Source organism: Triturus cristatus, chromosome 6, assembly GCF_964204655.1.
Source record: "Triturus cristatus chromosome 6, aTriCri1.1, whole genome shotgun sequence".
NCBI classification, from domain to species: domain Eukaryota; kingdom Metazoa; phylum Chordata; class Amphibia; order Caudata; family Salamandridae; genus Triturus; species Triturus cristatus.
The window spans coordinates 109,617,460-109,632,650 of NC_140589.1; the positions used below are offsets into that span (position 1 = coordinate 109,617,460).

General features: G+C 45.0%; 1 protein-coding gene across 8 annotated transcripts in view; it reads left to right on the forward strand.

Moving 5' to 3' along the window:
* The window catches only part of LOC146816470 (uncharacterized), a 219,433-nt gene that overhangs the window by 168,417 nt on the left and 35,825 nt on the right, over positions 1-15,191 (forward strand). For all 8 annotated transcript variants that reach the window (XR_014962909.1, XR_014962910.1, XR_014962911.1 and 5 more), the window contains one exon: positions 12,296-12,395. Coding sequence is in view for 4 of the 8 variants with exons in the window: in XM_085610301.1 (XP_085466427.1) it covers positions 12,296-12,395 (100 nt within the window). In the remaining 4 variants the exon portion in view is untranslated. The remainder of the gene's footprint in view (positions 1-12,295; positions 12,396-15,191) is intronic.

The following is a 15,191-nucleotide window of genomic DNA, read 5'->3' on the forward strand; positions in this document are numbered from 1 at the left end:
AGAGGGAGACCAGCATTCAAGATGACTGAGTTTGCAAATTCAAGAGGATGGAGTGGCTCACTTTGTCAAATGGTGCAGATCTTGGAAAAAAGGGCCCTCTAATGGAAAGGTGTCCAGGGACATTGTCTGTGTGGTTATCAAGGGCCTTGCAAGAGGAGCGGCTGATTCCTTTTGGGAGTTGCACCTGCACTAATGGAACTGATTAATAGAATAGGATTTTGGCCTGTAAAGAAACCATACGGTAGCACTGAAAGTCAACACATGGTTTCTGCTTTTCTTTTCTCCAAATGAGAATCCTCAAGAAAATGCTTCTTTTCCACTCAGTTGAAAACTCTTGTGGACAGTGCAGCCATTAATTCATGATTAGATTATGGGAATGCTTGCTACTTGGACTCGCCATCCTCTTTAATATGTGGACTGCAGGAAATTCAGAACATGACGATAAGGCCTGTACATAATCTACAAAAGTTTGACAAAGTCTCTGACGCTCACAAACCCATCCACTGGCTCCTGGTGGCAAAGAGAATCCAGTTTAAGGTGCTGTGTTTCTGTTGTAGAGACGTTTGAGACTGGCCAACCTTCTTCCAGAACTTGCTGCCCAGATGTTCTCCTAGCCATTATAAACAATGAGGTATTCCCAAAAGGTCCCTGGACCTGGGCATCGGTTATTATAAAGAAACAATGGTCCTGGACCAATTATTCAAGGAAGAGTTAGATTGACAGAATTATCAACTTATTAGAGCTTACATTAATCAGCTCCCAAACGCCTGTAAATCGTGAAAATAAATGTGCAGAACAACCACCAAATATTAGTACAATATATTTATTTAGTCATTTAAAGAAACAATCATTAGAGGGGTCAAGAAGGTAGGGGAATGTTCTAGGGATCGTGTAAGGAGGAGTGCTCAAGTGTATATATAGGAGTCAAGAGAGCTCAAAGTGTGTAGAAAAGTAAAGGGCATATATTTACAAGACTGTACAAAACTGATAATCAATAAACAGTTAGACGCAACCTGGCCACATGCAAATTATTCATTTGAATTTGTAAGGATATTTTCCTTAAGGCTGTAAACCGGGGTAATGGGGAAGGGGAAATTGGTCCAGGTGCGGTAGGGGGTAGCGTCAACGTTTCAATCCGGCTTATCGGCAAAAGAGGGACTTTAATACCTCAACTATGCGGATCTTCCTCAGGACAAGGGGACGGGTGAAGTGACCCTCATCACTCTTGCAATGCTCAAAACCTGGTTACACCATGCCCGTAACGTGGCAAGGGCCAACTAAGGACGAATCCCGTTATTCAGTAGATATAGACCATGGCGGTGGTGCCCAAACCATCCATGGAACATAATATTCGGGCTACAGCGATGGAGTAAGGATGTCGATCAGATTGTCTCCAGTTGTAAAAATCACGCTGTGCCCTCGATTGCTTGATTCATTCAGCCAACTTTTGCCACACATACTGGCCTGAATATTACGTTCCATGGATGAGGAACCAACTCTGTTTGAGTCCACCCCTCTGCTTTATAGAGTGAGAAGGAGTCTGCTCATGCTCAGCCCCGTTCTGTTACAAAGGATGGTAAACAATGTTTCTTGATCAAAATAAAATAGTACAAATAAGCTTAATGCTACTTTTCTTCGTTAAAGATGGAACTTGCAAGATAATCTTTTTGCAGCTAGGTTTCACCTGACATGGTTTAAGAACATAGCATCAGAGAATAGATATTTTCCTGTCTGGCTAGTTCATCTAAGTCTCTGAAAAATATGGCTTTCTGATGGATACTTCAGAGCTCATGTTCCTCGTCTTTTGAATACCCTCAGGGGGATTCTACCTGCTCAATTGTTGGTCTGTCAGTCTGTGAGGGGGAGGGATGTGCGAAGCGAGGCACCGCTGGGGGACTCCAAGCCCCGTCATCCCTTGCTGAGAGAGGAGCTGGAAACCGTGCATATAAGTGTGATGCTGTCCTGTGGCCCACTGGGATTCTACGTGCTCAAGTGTTGGTCTGCCAGCCTGCGAGGGGTAAAACCATGCAAAGCTAGGCACCACTGAGGGACTCCAAGCCCTTTCATCCCTTGATGTGAGAAGAGCCGGACACCGCACATATAAGCGCAATTCTGTCCTGCAGTGTGGGACGTGCTCTAGCGCATCCTGGGCCAAGGGTGGTCCTGTCTTTGGCCTTCATTGCCCGCAAAAGGCTGGACTGGGCCTCCCCTCTTTCGCCTGCCTTAAAAAGTACTTTGTATATTTACACTGATTTATTTAAGTGCTTTTGTGGTTCATAATATGTTAACTGAAGGTATTGTCACCTGTTACCACCATGGGTACAACTTTGGAAGGCTTTCTGCTGAAAGCAGCGGTGGCAGTTAACTAAAGAAAACGAGTTAGTAGAGAGGAGCGTATCGCTATCCTCTCCTATTTCCATATCTACTACTTCAGTAACTCGAGATGTTGCCCCAGAGGTCGAGGGAAGTCAACCCCTGTACAACCCCAGACACAACCTATTGTTGATGTTTCATGCATATTGTTGGATAGTTCTCCCAAAGGATCATCCGATTTGGACCTAGTTACTGACAAAACAGGGAAACCCAAGCCAACTGGGGGAAGAAAAAAAGAGCAGAAGAAAGGTACTAAATATAAAAGACCATGCCTTTGCCTGCAAAATCAACCTCAAAATCATCACGTGAGTGCCAACACCCAAACATGCTTAAGCAAGAAATGTAGTGCGCATTTCTTGACAGATGAACTTAGTATTTGTGTGTCTAGATCAATTATGAAGGCCATCTCTTTTGCTTTATCTCCATTTATGACCCTCCTATCTAGAATTAAGGAGGAGCCGTCCCAATTATCTTCTGTTGTGTTAGAGGAGCATCTAAATGGCTTTTCCATTCCTGACCAAACTAGGCTGATAACAAATTTTAACACAAGCACAGCAATCAAACATATCCCAAATGTTCAATAACCCCCTAAACGCTGCTAAAGGGGAAAGTAATCTACGCCCAAATCCCACAGGGGACAGAGTGCACAAAGATATGAGGGTCAGACCAGTCAGGCCCCCACATTATGCAAATGTATCAGATAATATACAGGGGCAGAGGCCCAGCACGTGCCCCACCCTTGGCGAGTGCAAAAACAACAATTGATGGACAGAATGCAGAACAATGTCATACATTCACCCCAGTTCAGAGATCTGGGCCTAAATCCATAGTTTTTTTGCTCACCATGCCATTCCAGTTTGGACCCAGCCATATGCAAATCAGTCTTGACCCTGCGCCCAATAGGAACAGTCTAGCCCCCGAACTGCCAGGCCAGGTCCTCCCTGGACTGGAAACAAGCATCCTAGGACCGGTTTCGGGCTTTCAGCCCTCATCAGCCAGGATAGCTTGACTCCAGTGGCATGGAGAGCACAAGACCCACGTCTGGGCATACCCGTCCCACTCGGGGTGACAAATGCAAAAACAACAATTGATGGACAGAATGCAGAACAATGTCATACATTCACCCCAGTACAGAGATATGGGCCTAAATCCATAGTTTTTTTGCTTGGTAGTTCGGGCTGGACTGTTACCATGAGGCACAGGGTCAAGACTGATTTGCATATGGCCAGGTCTAAACTGGGGTGGCATGGTGAGCAAAAGAATGATGGATTTAACCCAGATCCCTTGACTGAGGGTGAATGTTTTGATTTGTTATGCATTCAGCCTATCAATTGTGTGTCTTTTGCTTTCTCGCCCCAAGTGCGCCAGGTATGCCCAGACGTGGGTCCTGGGCTCACTGTGCCACTGGAATCAAGCTATCCTGGCTGAAGAGGGGTGAAACCCCGAAACCGGTCCTAGGATGATTGTTTCCAGTCCAGGGAGGATCTGGCTTGGCAGTTCAGGCTGGACTGTTCCTATGAGGCACAGGGTCAAGACTGATTTGCATATGGCCAGGTCTAAACTGGGGTGGCATGGTGAGCAACAGAATTATGGATTTAACCCAGATCCCTTGACTGGCGGTGAATGTTTTGATTTGTTCTGCATTCCGTCCATCAATTGTGTGTCTTTTGCTTACTCACCCTTGACGAGAGCCAACCACAGTCATCCACTACACTCTCGTTGTTCATCTTCCCCCACAAGTTACTCCATATGTAGTGATGTTGAAAGGAGTCCCACCATTAATGGAAAATGTGACGGAAGACTATAACCAGCTTTTAAACAAAGTAGTACACTGGATAAGAGGGAGGTTGGAATGCCCGGAGCCGCTGCACAACCAAATAAATTGTGTCCGGAGAGTCTCATGGGTATGCCCAAAGCCTAAATAATGAGGACTGCATTGTGGTTAACTTTAGAAATGAAGCGGTGGCGAAGAACATTCTTTTTAGAATTAACCATCCTAGCCTTGGGTTGAATGCGATTGAGGCCCTCCCCATAGATTCTTCTACAGACCGCCAGCAAGAATCCAAGTATTTACTACTGCTCTCTTTTCCATGCCCACATGCAATAGATTTGAGTCGCTCTCTACTCTGGACCAAATGGATTGACTCCTTTCTCAAATATTTAATGCCCTGGTCCATACCCTCTGACCCCAGGGGGTCCAAAGACAAAATCCCAAAAATTGATGTCAAAGAAGGGATTGAAAATTGTCTCCTGAAATATTGCAGAGGCACGGTCATAAATTGAAAATCTGGGCTGGATTGATTTTGTGCTGCTGGTCCTTGGAGGCCCTAAATTTAAATGGCTATCAGTCCTTTTCAGAACCTGCCACCCTGTCTTTTGTGAGTAGGCAAAAGGGGACCTAGCGACTTTTAGTTTACAAACTTTTATTATGATAATTTGAATCACTTGGAAACCAAGCCATAGCCTCCTTTTGACTTTCTTGATTCCTTTTTAGGTCTTGCTTAGCGTTGCAGCGCATGCGCTGCTCGCTCTGCGAGATCTATTATCGAGGCGATTTTGGAAGTGGAGTGGAAGCTCCGCCCATCATGCTCCATTGGGTCGCGTCAGCGTTTATGCTAAACGCTGGCCTGTCTTTGAAAAGGAGGCTTTTAGGTGACCGCCCTGTCTCCTTTTGGGACGGCCCATCCAGATCGTGTACTCGTGGAGATTACACGGCGGGCTTTATCTGGTGGGTGAGCACTATTTTCTTTCACTCGTCTTTGTTAAAGGCAGCCGCGTGTTTATTTTTGCATCGCGCTTTCACTTACATTGAAAGCGCGATGCAAATATAAACAAGCGGCTGCCTTTCCGCAATGGCGAGTGCTTGTTTTTAGTAGCATTGATCCCAAGGGGACAAGGTATCCGCTTGCACAGTGCTTGGCGTCCCCCCTTGGGATCAATTAAGCCCCCTCCCCATGTAGGAAGCTCCCCCTCCCCGTTTTGAAAACTTCTTATTTAAAGGGACAGGCGTATGGTGTGCCATGAGCCCCACGCGTATTGGCGCCCAGATCGCCTTGCGGACTGTGCCGCTCCAGACACGTGACTTAGTGTGTGACTCGGGTCAGCCTGATCACTTCAGGCACTGTGACACCGGTCACCTTGGGCACCGCGCGCACAGTGGATTCCGGCCACACTGCCCTGTGAGCCCCTGTGATACTGAGCACCTCAAGAGCTTTAAACACAAGCCACACTGAGCAACTTACACCCTGTAAACCCCGGCCACAATGAGCTCCTCACGCACCATCACCTCAGACTCTGTGACCCCGCACCGCAATCTTGTGAACCTCTGCCACAGTTAGCACCTCAGCCCTGTGAACACTGTTCACACTGAGCACCTCGCGCACCCTCACGCTCCCTGACCACCTCACACTCCATGACACCCGCAGTTCCTGGCACCTTGCGCACCATGACACCTGCCCGGGAGGCATGCGCCGCTTCCCGGGCCGGTCAGGGCTGGAACGCCTGTGGCTGTGTCCGTCCCTCCGGAGCTGTCCACTTTGCTGAAGAGCACGTCTCCGCTACCCAACCATGCCATGCACTGTACAGCATTGTAAATGACAATGCCTTTTATTTATGTTTTAAAAACGAAAACAAAAATAAAAGGTATTGTTATTTACAATGTCAATAGCTGAAACTCCCATAAATGCGAGACCTATTGCATTGCAAATGCTTGTCACAAAAGTTAAACGTATGACTTTTAATTTGGGGTGAGGAATTTTAACACAACTTTGTGTGAGTTTAGTGGGGAAAGGGTTTGCAACTACAGGAATTAGTAAAGCTTAGATATTTCTCATTTTAAACAACCCCTATGGCGAGGCTTTGAACACTGTCAATACATCATCTAGTGGTAGCAAATGAAATGGTTACTAAGAAGAGGAACACACTCCCAACCTATGCTTGTAATAAGAAGGGAAGCACTATCTACTTTGTCATGTCCCCTGAGCTTGTGCAAGTCTTTGTGGACTTTATGGTGATTGCCCACTGCATAAGTGACCACAATCCTTTAGTTTTATCTCTGAATTTACAGATAGCCAATGCCACAAAAAATAAAGGCATTTAGATAAATCACCTTAATAAACAAGCATTTGCAATGCAATAGGTCTCGCATTTGCAATGCAATAGGTCTCGCATTTGCGAGAGTTTGAGCTATTTTTATTGTAAATGACATTGCCTTTATTTATTTGTTTTGGTTTTTGAAACCTAAATAAAAGCCATTGTCATTTACAATGCCAATAGGTCAAACTCGCGTAAATGCGAGACCTATTGCATTGCAAATGCTTGTTAACTTATAGTCTTCATTCCCAGACGCTAACAAACCGGAAGTCAGGCGCCCTTGCCCGCGACGGGGGCGGGGCCTGCTCCGGCAGGAAGAGAAACCAGCGTGCCGTGCCTACGCGGGGCTCCCATGCTGAAGGGAGAGCCCCGCAGTGGCGGCCGGAGTGGAGAAAAGCCCCGGGTCCCAGGAGGGGGCCCGGGTGAAGAGTGCGGGCGGGTGAGGCAGCGCGGGGCTCCCAGGAGTGCAGGGAAGCCCCGCAAGAGAAGTGCTGCCGCCGTGAGGAGGAGCCCCTGCCAGAAGAGAGCAGCCCGGTGAGTGAAGAAGGGCTGGGGGTCTCCGTGTGGACTATTGTTGGTGCCTGATCGAGTCAGTGTCCTTTTGGCATTCTGAGCGGCCTCGTCTTGCAGTGGGCCGCTCCAACGGGGATGGCATGTGGTCGGAAGGGAGACAGGAGATGTGCACATCACGTGTGTGGACGTGCGTGTTCACGTGAGCGTACACGGGCTCCAATCCGCCAAAAGCCCTGTGCGTGCCCATCTCCTGTCCCACTTCCGAGGCAAGTCCGCAACAATAGATCTCACTGGCGACCGCGCTTTCGTGCTGCGTTCGCCAGGCGAGACCTAAAAAAGGGCTTAGAATTAAATGGGAAAGGGTGAACCCTGTTCTTTTTAATGAACAAATAATCTCACAAAATATATCTAGAGTTCTAATTTGCCTCTCAGATAATGTAAATGATTGTTCGATTTTGCATAGCTTTAACTGATCTGTAGATGGTTTAACTCAGCATGGTGCCAAGCCCACAAACAGCTAAAGTCTTCTTTAAAAAAGAAAAACCGTCCAGACAACCTGCTGAAGTCCATGCCTTGAAGCATTATTATAAAACTACGATAGCAGAAAGGAAATGGGGGATGAAAGCTAAAGCTTGGGGGAGGGATGGGGGGGAGAAAGGGGATCTCCTTTGCAGCTAATCTGAAAGATAATTTGCTGTTTTGGGAGAAGCCATAACAACTGAAGCTCTAATTCCAGCCGATTTATGGGTGGCCCAATTTGAAGATTTGTTTCAAACAAATCCTAGTGTTCCGTCATATTTAACTCCGGCATCAGAACGCCCCCGGAAGGTTGACCCCTCTCAGGTTTTTCCTTTACTTATAGAGGTGAAAGGGGTTTCAGTAACCATTGGAAAATATGCAAGGGGAAGGCACCGGGCGTAGACGGTGTGCCAGTAGATATTTTTAAATCTAAACCATAATTCTGGACACCTTTTCTGACATGTATTTAGGAGTGTAGTTGCAGGCCAAATAACCGAGTCATGGTGAACGGCTATAATCATTTTGTTTTTTTAAAAGTGGAATCGGCATTTACCGACTTGCTGTAGACTGATATCACTGGTAGACTCTAGTATGAAATTATGGGTCGAGTACTCTTGGCACATTGAAATCGTGGGCTATGGAGAAAATGTTGTCCCATGTACAATATGGTTTCAAACCAGCTCTGGCAGCTATTGACCAGTGCTTAAAATGTTATTTGTTGGAAGGAAAATATGTGATGGCTAAGGAAGGGTCTCTTCACTTGGCGTTTGATTTATCCTGCGCCTTTGATCTGGTGAATTGTTTAAAGCTCTTGTCACTCATGGAAAAGATGGAGGTGAAATCAGAATTGCGTTCTCTCATTGTCTACATCAAGGGTTGACTGTAAAAGTAAGTTATGGTTTATCAGGTGAAACAACTTCTCACAATAAATCTACACATCGGGTCCATCAGGAATGCATCCTTGCCCCTTTTCTATTTCTATTATACATAAATGGAATCTTTAAATACCTGGCAGAGGTTGGGATGGACATCCCACAGATAGATAAACAACCAATGCCTATTCTCCTTTTTGCAGACGACTCTGTGCTCATAGCGCGCACGGCAAATGATCTCCAAGCATTACTGGATTCTTTTTTTTCCTATATGGAAACTCTGGACCTTAAGTTTAATCATTCCAAATCTTTATTACGACTTGTGGGCCCAAAAGACAAAATCCAAAACTTTCTTAATGGGGAATTCAACACTAGAGAAAGTGAAAGTGTTTATCTGTGGATCCTGTTTAGCTCCTCGTTTTAATGGAACTCCCTTCTGACCAACAGGGTACAACAATTCAAGAAAAACCTGGAGCTAATTGTTAGATTGTCGCATAGGCTTGGTCAGAAGCCCATTAAAGAATGTTAACTTTGTATAGCACCAAATATATTTAAACGGTGTCAGAGTGCAGGCCTATGGGGTTATTCAAACTCGACCTTTCTCCAACAGGCATAAAATAGTTGTATTTGTAGATTACTGATGACCCCTCCATGGGCTGCCACTTTAGTCTACCATGAAGAATTAGGTATTGGGTGCCTGGAAGATAAGTTGGGCCTCGCTCCGCTTTTCTTATGGATTAAGTTACCGATTAACCCAGTGGCCCAATTTTTTAGCTCATGCATCTTGGATTGTCTTTCTCTAGACTGAGTTGCACGTATTCCATGGGATACATACTTTGAAACAAACTTTTGATACCATTGGAATGAAAGAGATGTTAGATAATTCTCTTCAAATTACCACTAAAAGTAAGTATGAAGTTAAAACACGATTTCTTAACTGCCATTCAGATACAAGATTACGGAAAGCACAGGCTATGGTTTCTCTGAAAAGATATGTTAAGATCTCGACCACAGAATGCTTGAAATTATATATTCTCTGGGTCATGAATGGCATCCACCGAAGTTAACTTACTCTCGTCCGGCTATGTATGATCCATTTTAAGGTTGCTTTACCTCTACAATGTGTTTGTTCACATGTTTTACCTCTGTGTAGTTGTGATCAAGTATCCGCACAAAGAGCAAGCTGATTTATATTGTTTTGCCCCTATATATTGTTCTTAGACAAGATTTTCTGATTCCTGTTTTAAAGAGATCTAAACTGAGAACTCATATAGAAGGCTTGATCTTCCTGCAGAAACTTTATACACCCAAGATTTGCTGTGCTGAATTACATTTTATTAGGAAGACTCTAGAACTAAGGAAAATATATTAATTCATTGTGCTATGATTATACTGAATACTTGAAACATCCGATGCTGGTGTATCTCTGTTGATGTAGTTTTTTTTAGTGTTTGAAAGAGTTTGTTTTAGACAATTTTTGCGAATGCATTTTATTGTGCATTATGGGACTCAGTTCGTATTTGATACTGATTGTGGCTTTTTTTCTTTGCTAATTGCAAGTGATTTTAAATGTATAATACTTTAAGAATTTTAAATTATGTACTTTTTAATTTACTTTTGTGGCCTTTTGGATGAATAAAACTTTATGACCTGAGTACCCTCCAGCACCAATGAGGATTCGCAAGTTCCAGCTTGTCGACAAGTGATGCTATTCCACTCCACAGCAATGTTGTACAACCTCTGGTAGTGACAGCTTGGATCGACATATAGGCACCACCCATATATTTTGACATCAGTTCCTTTCGTTATGCGCCCTTCGACGCATTCTCGCCTTCTTTGTGGAAATGTTGTTGCTTGATTAACCGCCTTGTATTCGCTATTGCCCCCTTGCCAATAAAGGTCACTGTCTTCTAGGAGCTTTATGTTGATGCCCTATGTTGCACACTCTTGTTGCTTGGGTCATTCAAGGTATCAGTGGGGATGCCATACAAGCATCTACATCGCTGGGGTGTACAGATGTCGCCTGAGCACTGATGTGTTTGCCCGTGAAGGAGGGACCTACATTTTGTTTGACTTTTTATGCCTTTGTTTCTGCACGGACACCCAGCTTGTTCCGCTATTAATCTTTTCCCACATTTGCTTCTTTTGTCGCTAATCTTTTTTAATCTGCTGACTCGGCAATGGGTGCATGCTCCCCACCCTCAATGTCTGTGTCCTTTGGGTGGTGTATTTATCTCAGCAGGGTGCCTCCTACTGTATCTTTTTAACCTCCTTGCATTATGAATTTGGTCAGTCAGGGCATGCAGTTCATCCACTCTCTAGTGCTGCTCCCTTTTGAGGCTAGGACCTCAGATTTCTCTTTCGCCTCCTCTCTAGTCACCCTCCTGGGTATCCGGTCCTCAGCCAGGTCCTGCATGGGTGCGCAACTTCCTCTCCCCAGTGTCTGCTGTGAGGAGTATAGTGAGCCATTTGCAAGGTCTAACATCCCTGTACGCTTCCCCCTACCATACTCTTTTGTACTCGAGGACCTACCTCATGCAGGTCTTCAAATCCCCTCCGGACCACAGGTTGGTGCTTGCCAGTCTCACCTACCTGTATCCAGTTTGTAAGTGGCTGACTGTGGTTCGATCAACCAGAGTGTTTCAGGGACACCTCTCCAGTGGTTTTATCTGGGGTAATTTGTTCTCCGGCACCTGACCACCTACTTGTGTTACATCGCCTCCATTTTTGTTCCGATTCCACCTACAGTCTGAGTCCTACAGCAGTGTCCATCTTGCCATCTCAGTTCCTCTCAGCAGTCTTGCAGTCAGTTTTCCTTTTTATTGTGTGGGGTCCGCCTGCTCCCCCTTGGGCTTTTACTTCAGGACGTATTCAGGGGAAGTCAGGGTTGGGATGGTAATTGTACCCCCACCTTGTCCCCACCCCACGAGGGTCAGACGGTTCTATGTTAAGTCACAACTGTCATGTTCTTCTATTCATCGTCCCACATTGTTTAAATCCGTACCAACTGCCTACTAGCTACTGCAATAAGAGGAAAGCCAAGAGAGGCTATAATTAATACAATCTGTTTGGTCCAGTTTCTCTTTCATCAGAGGGCTCCTAAACACCATCTTAAGTGGTGCAGACTGTGAACATGCCATGAGAGATAGAAACCCTTCCTGCACGGTAGGTAGCAATGCAGTCTCAATTCTTTTTATGCTGCGTGGATAAGTGCAAGACACGTCTTAACGCCTAGTTTAGCATGGTGGGCCACTACTTGACAAAATGGATTAGGGCACCTCTGCTGCTAGCAAAATCTAGTTTCTTTGAAGGAATGAAAGAAGCTTTGGAGGACACCACACTGTTCTGATGAGTGGCGGCATGTCGGTGTAGAATGATCCCCACAGAGGCAGTGAAGCCCGAGTCAAAATGAAGCAGCATTGCAGCAACATGACCCACTGCACAAGAGCTGGTCCTCTGTGAGGCGACCACCTGCATCAAAGAGATCTGTCCCACGTGAGCTCAGCCGCCTGACCCGCAGAGCTGGTGTCCCTTACTCCCCATCCTGTTTTACTGTTCGCCTGCAAACAGCTCTGTCCCAGAAGCTTTTATAGTTGCTTTTTTCCACAGTCACAGGGCATTCTCTGTAACATGTCTTAGTTCATCAGTGCACTCCCTTCCTCATTCTTTCATTCACCTGATCTGCTTTGGCCACAAGGGATATTTGCTGTCACATTCTGATGTTTGACTAAGAAAAGCAGCCCTTTAATTTTATTGTCTGACAGGAGTGAATTAACGTATTCTAAAATGAATTGTAAAAATATATTGTCTAAAGTGAATAATGTTCATTATTAGGACGCCTCCAAATTGTCTCATTTTGAGGTGTATTTCTAACCCTGGGAATGAATGATATCCATACCTCATGTTTTTTTCCTGTTTTCGTTCAGGTCATCGAAGAAAGACAGAAACTGATGGCAGAGCGTGAAACTCGCCAAATGAAAATTGCCTTCTTGGAGAAAGAGCTGGAGCGTACACGTAAACAGCTAGGTATAATTCCTAGTACATTTTACCAACAATTTCTCCCTGGAGAAATCCATCCAAAGGCAGGCCGGTGTAGAATCCTGTGTTTCCCCTGCTTTGACAAAGTCTTGTGGTGCATGTAATGTCTGTATGTAGAATGTTCCCGTTCCCTGACCCAGTAGTGTCTGTTGGAAGGGGTCAGAGAGAACTTGAAACTGGAACTGGAAACTTCATTAGTTTAGGGAACTGGAAACTTCATTGGCTTAGTGTTACCTAAGCAATGTAACCTTCTATGTAACGAGTAACAACAAATAAACCCACAGTTTTCTGTAACTTAAACATGTAAACTTTTTTCTATCAATGTCACATTGGTGCTAGTAGAAGTAAAGGGAGTGGTTTAAACAAAACCTTAAGAAGCCAAAACTGAAGGAAAAGTGAGCAAGTTGGACAAGTAAAAAGCACCACTATTACCCACCCATCTAGCAGCCTCGCAGAAGAAGAAAGGTGTGTCTGTCTTGATGGGAACAGTGCCTGAAGCCTTCAAGACTGCTGTGAGAGACTATTGTGAGAACGCCTGCAGAGAAGAGAAGAGTAGAGTGTAGAAGGTATCCTGACAAGGAAGACTGAAATACTGGGCATGCTAATGTGCAGCAAGCTGTGCCAGTAAATCCACAGAAGATCTACAGAGTAGGTTAGTAAAGAAGATATGATGGTTTTTTTAAAAGAAGGGATGTTTTTTGGCGTTCTACAACTTCGACAAGAGTGAAGTTTGGTTGTGCCAGCATGGTAATAGGCATGGTCGAGGCTACAAGCTGTGAATATTTTTAGTGATGGCTGCAGTAAAAGCCCTGGCGTGGGTTCTAAACATGGAGTACGACCGGAATCTTGTGAGAGCAGCTTCTCGTGCAGTTCATTGTCCAATTATCTTTCTGTTTAAGAATAACAAAATGAAGGTAGAATTGGCCAGATGGCAGTCATTAGGGCACCAGTGTGCCTCACTGATTACGATAAACAACATTTTATTTGTTTTTGTTGAACTGAAGAAATGTTGATCATGTACTCCAAATGGAGAGAGTGCAAGGAGAGGTCACCACTCTGGATCGAGGAACTAAATTTCACTCCCAGGACGTTTTAGTGTAGTGATAAAATCAATGGAAGCTCTGTGCTCTGCATGTCCAAGAAAATCCCTTCTCTAAGACACATTAAATCATCTGACATCCACTCAGGCACCTTTTTATGTGCTGTAAATCCTGCCGGGGAAGAATCAACCGTCATTGCCTGGGCAACAGACCAGCTCGCAGAACTGGTGTGGGCAGAGAGGCAGGCATTTGCAAAATGTGGAATTGAAATCTCCTGAGATGTAGACAAAGCTTATCCTCCTTTCTTTTGCCCCGTAGCCCCAGAAAATGTCACTCCCATCCAGGTTATGTGGGAAAACAGGGTTTACAACCACAGACCAAGAGACTTGGCGGCAATGTACAAACTCTGGTAGCGTCGATACTTAGAGGGGCCCGAGCCTTTCGGTCACAACGACATGTGGTCAAGATGTCAACACAGATGGCCTTGGCAAGGCTGTACTGCCCGAGAAACAACTACAACATGTAACAATGGACTGGTCTTTACTTTCGGATGCCCTACTACCTGTCTCACAAAGGAATTGATTGACAGTATAACCACTTAGCTGATTCCCCCCCATCGGAGAACCTTTTGATTTGTGCCTGGAATATAGAGGGACTATTGGGTAAAATTGAGGACATGGCCTTTCTGGCTTAAATTAAAACCTTTGTATGTGATGATTTTTCAAGAAACTGGGGCTCAAGCAGCTATAGACCTCCCAGCATACTTGATCTTCAGTAAACCGATGGTTAGAACTCACACATTGGTCTGCTCATGTTGGTGGTCTCGCTATCTATGCAGCGGCTAAACTTAATGTCAGACTAAAGATCAGCGTCTACCATCCTAATCTGCAAGCAGTAAAATTCTTGGAACATTCTCCAAGTAGTTTCCCTCCCCAACTGATTATAAATGTTTACGTACATCCCTCGCTGGTGAAAAAGAAAAACTATCAATATTTTACTGGATTTTTCGACTGTCCATTCTACAACAAATCCGGCGCCACTTATCCTAATAACAGGCATTTTTAACATGAATCTGCTGCAGGCGGCAACCAGGGATCAAATAGTGGAAACGTTCATCCAAATCTGGCACATTCCCTTGAAGGATGCTAGTAGGTGACAATTTATAAATGAAGTGGAGCATCGGGGTCTGAGAGTCTTGAATGGGTGCGTTGAACATGATATTCCGGCCCATCCATCCCAACACTCCGCAACCTCTAATTCAACTATTGACTACACTTTAGTGTTTCTTCCTTTATTTCATATGGTAGCTTACCTGGGAAGCCGACTGGAATGTGCCCATCAACCGCAGAGGATCCAGTTAAATCTGCATGTCTCCTTGCACGATCTAGTCCAGCCGGATATCGGCACAGTGTCTACGATCAATTACAGAATGTTGCAGTGGACAACAGACTCCATTGAGAAAGTGGAACACCAAGTCAGACTCCAATGGGAAATGGTATGTGAAACAACCCCCAGCCCATTGGCCTAGTGGGTCGAATATGTTCAGCTACTTTTGGAGAACCAAGATTGTGCAGAATCATCACAGAGGGCTCGAAAATAGTCTTCAAAACTGGAGGGGGTAGGTTCACTAAGTGCTGTCTCGATAGGAGAAGTGGAGAAAATAATTACCACGAGTCATCCTGATGGTGCCCCTGGACCCAACGGTTTACCACTCGCAGTTTTTAAACAAAATCCCCACTACTTG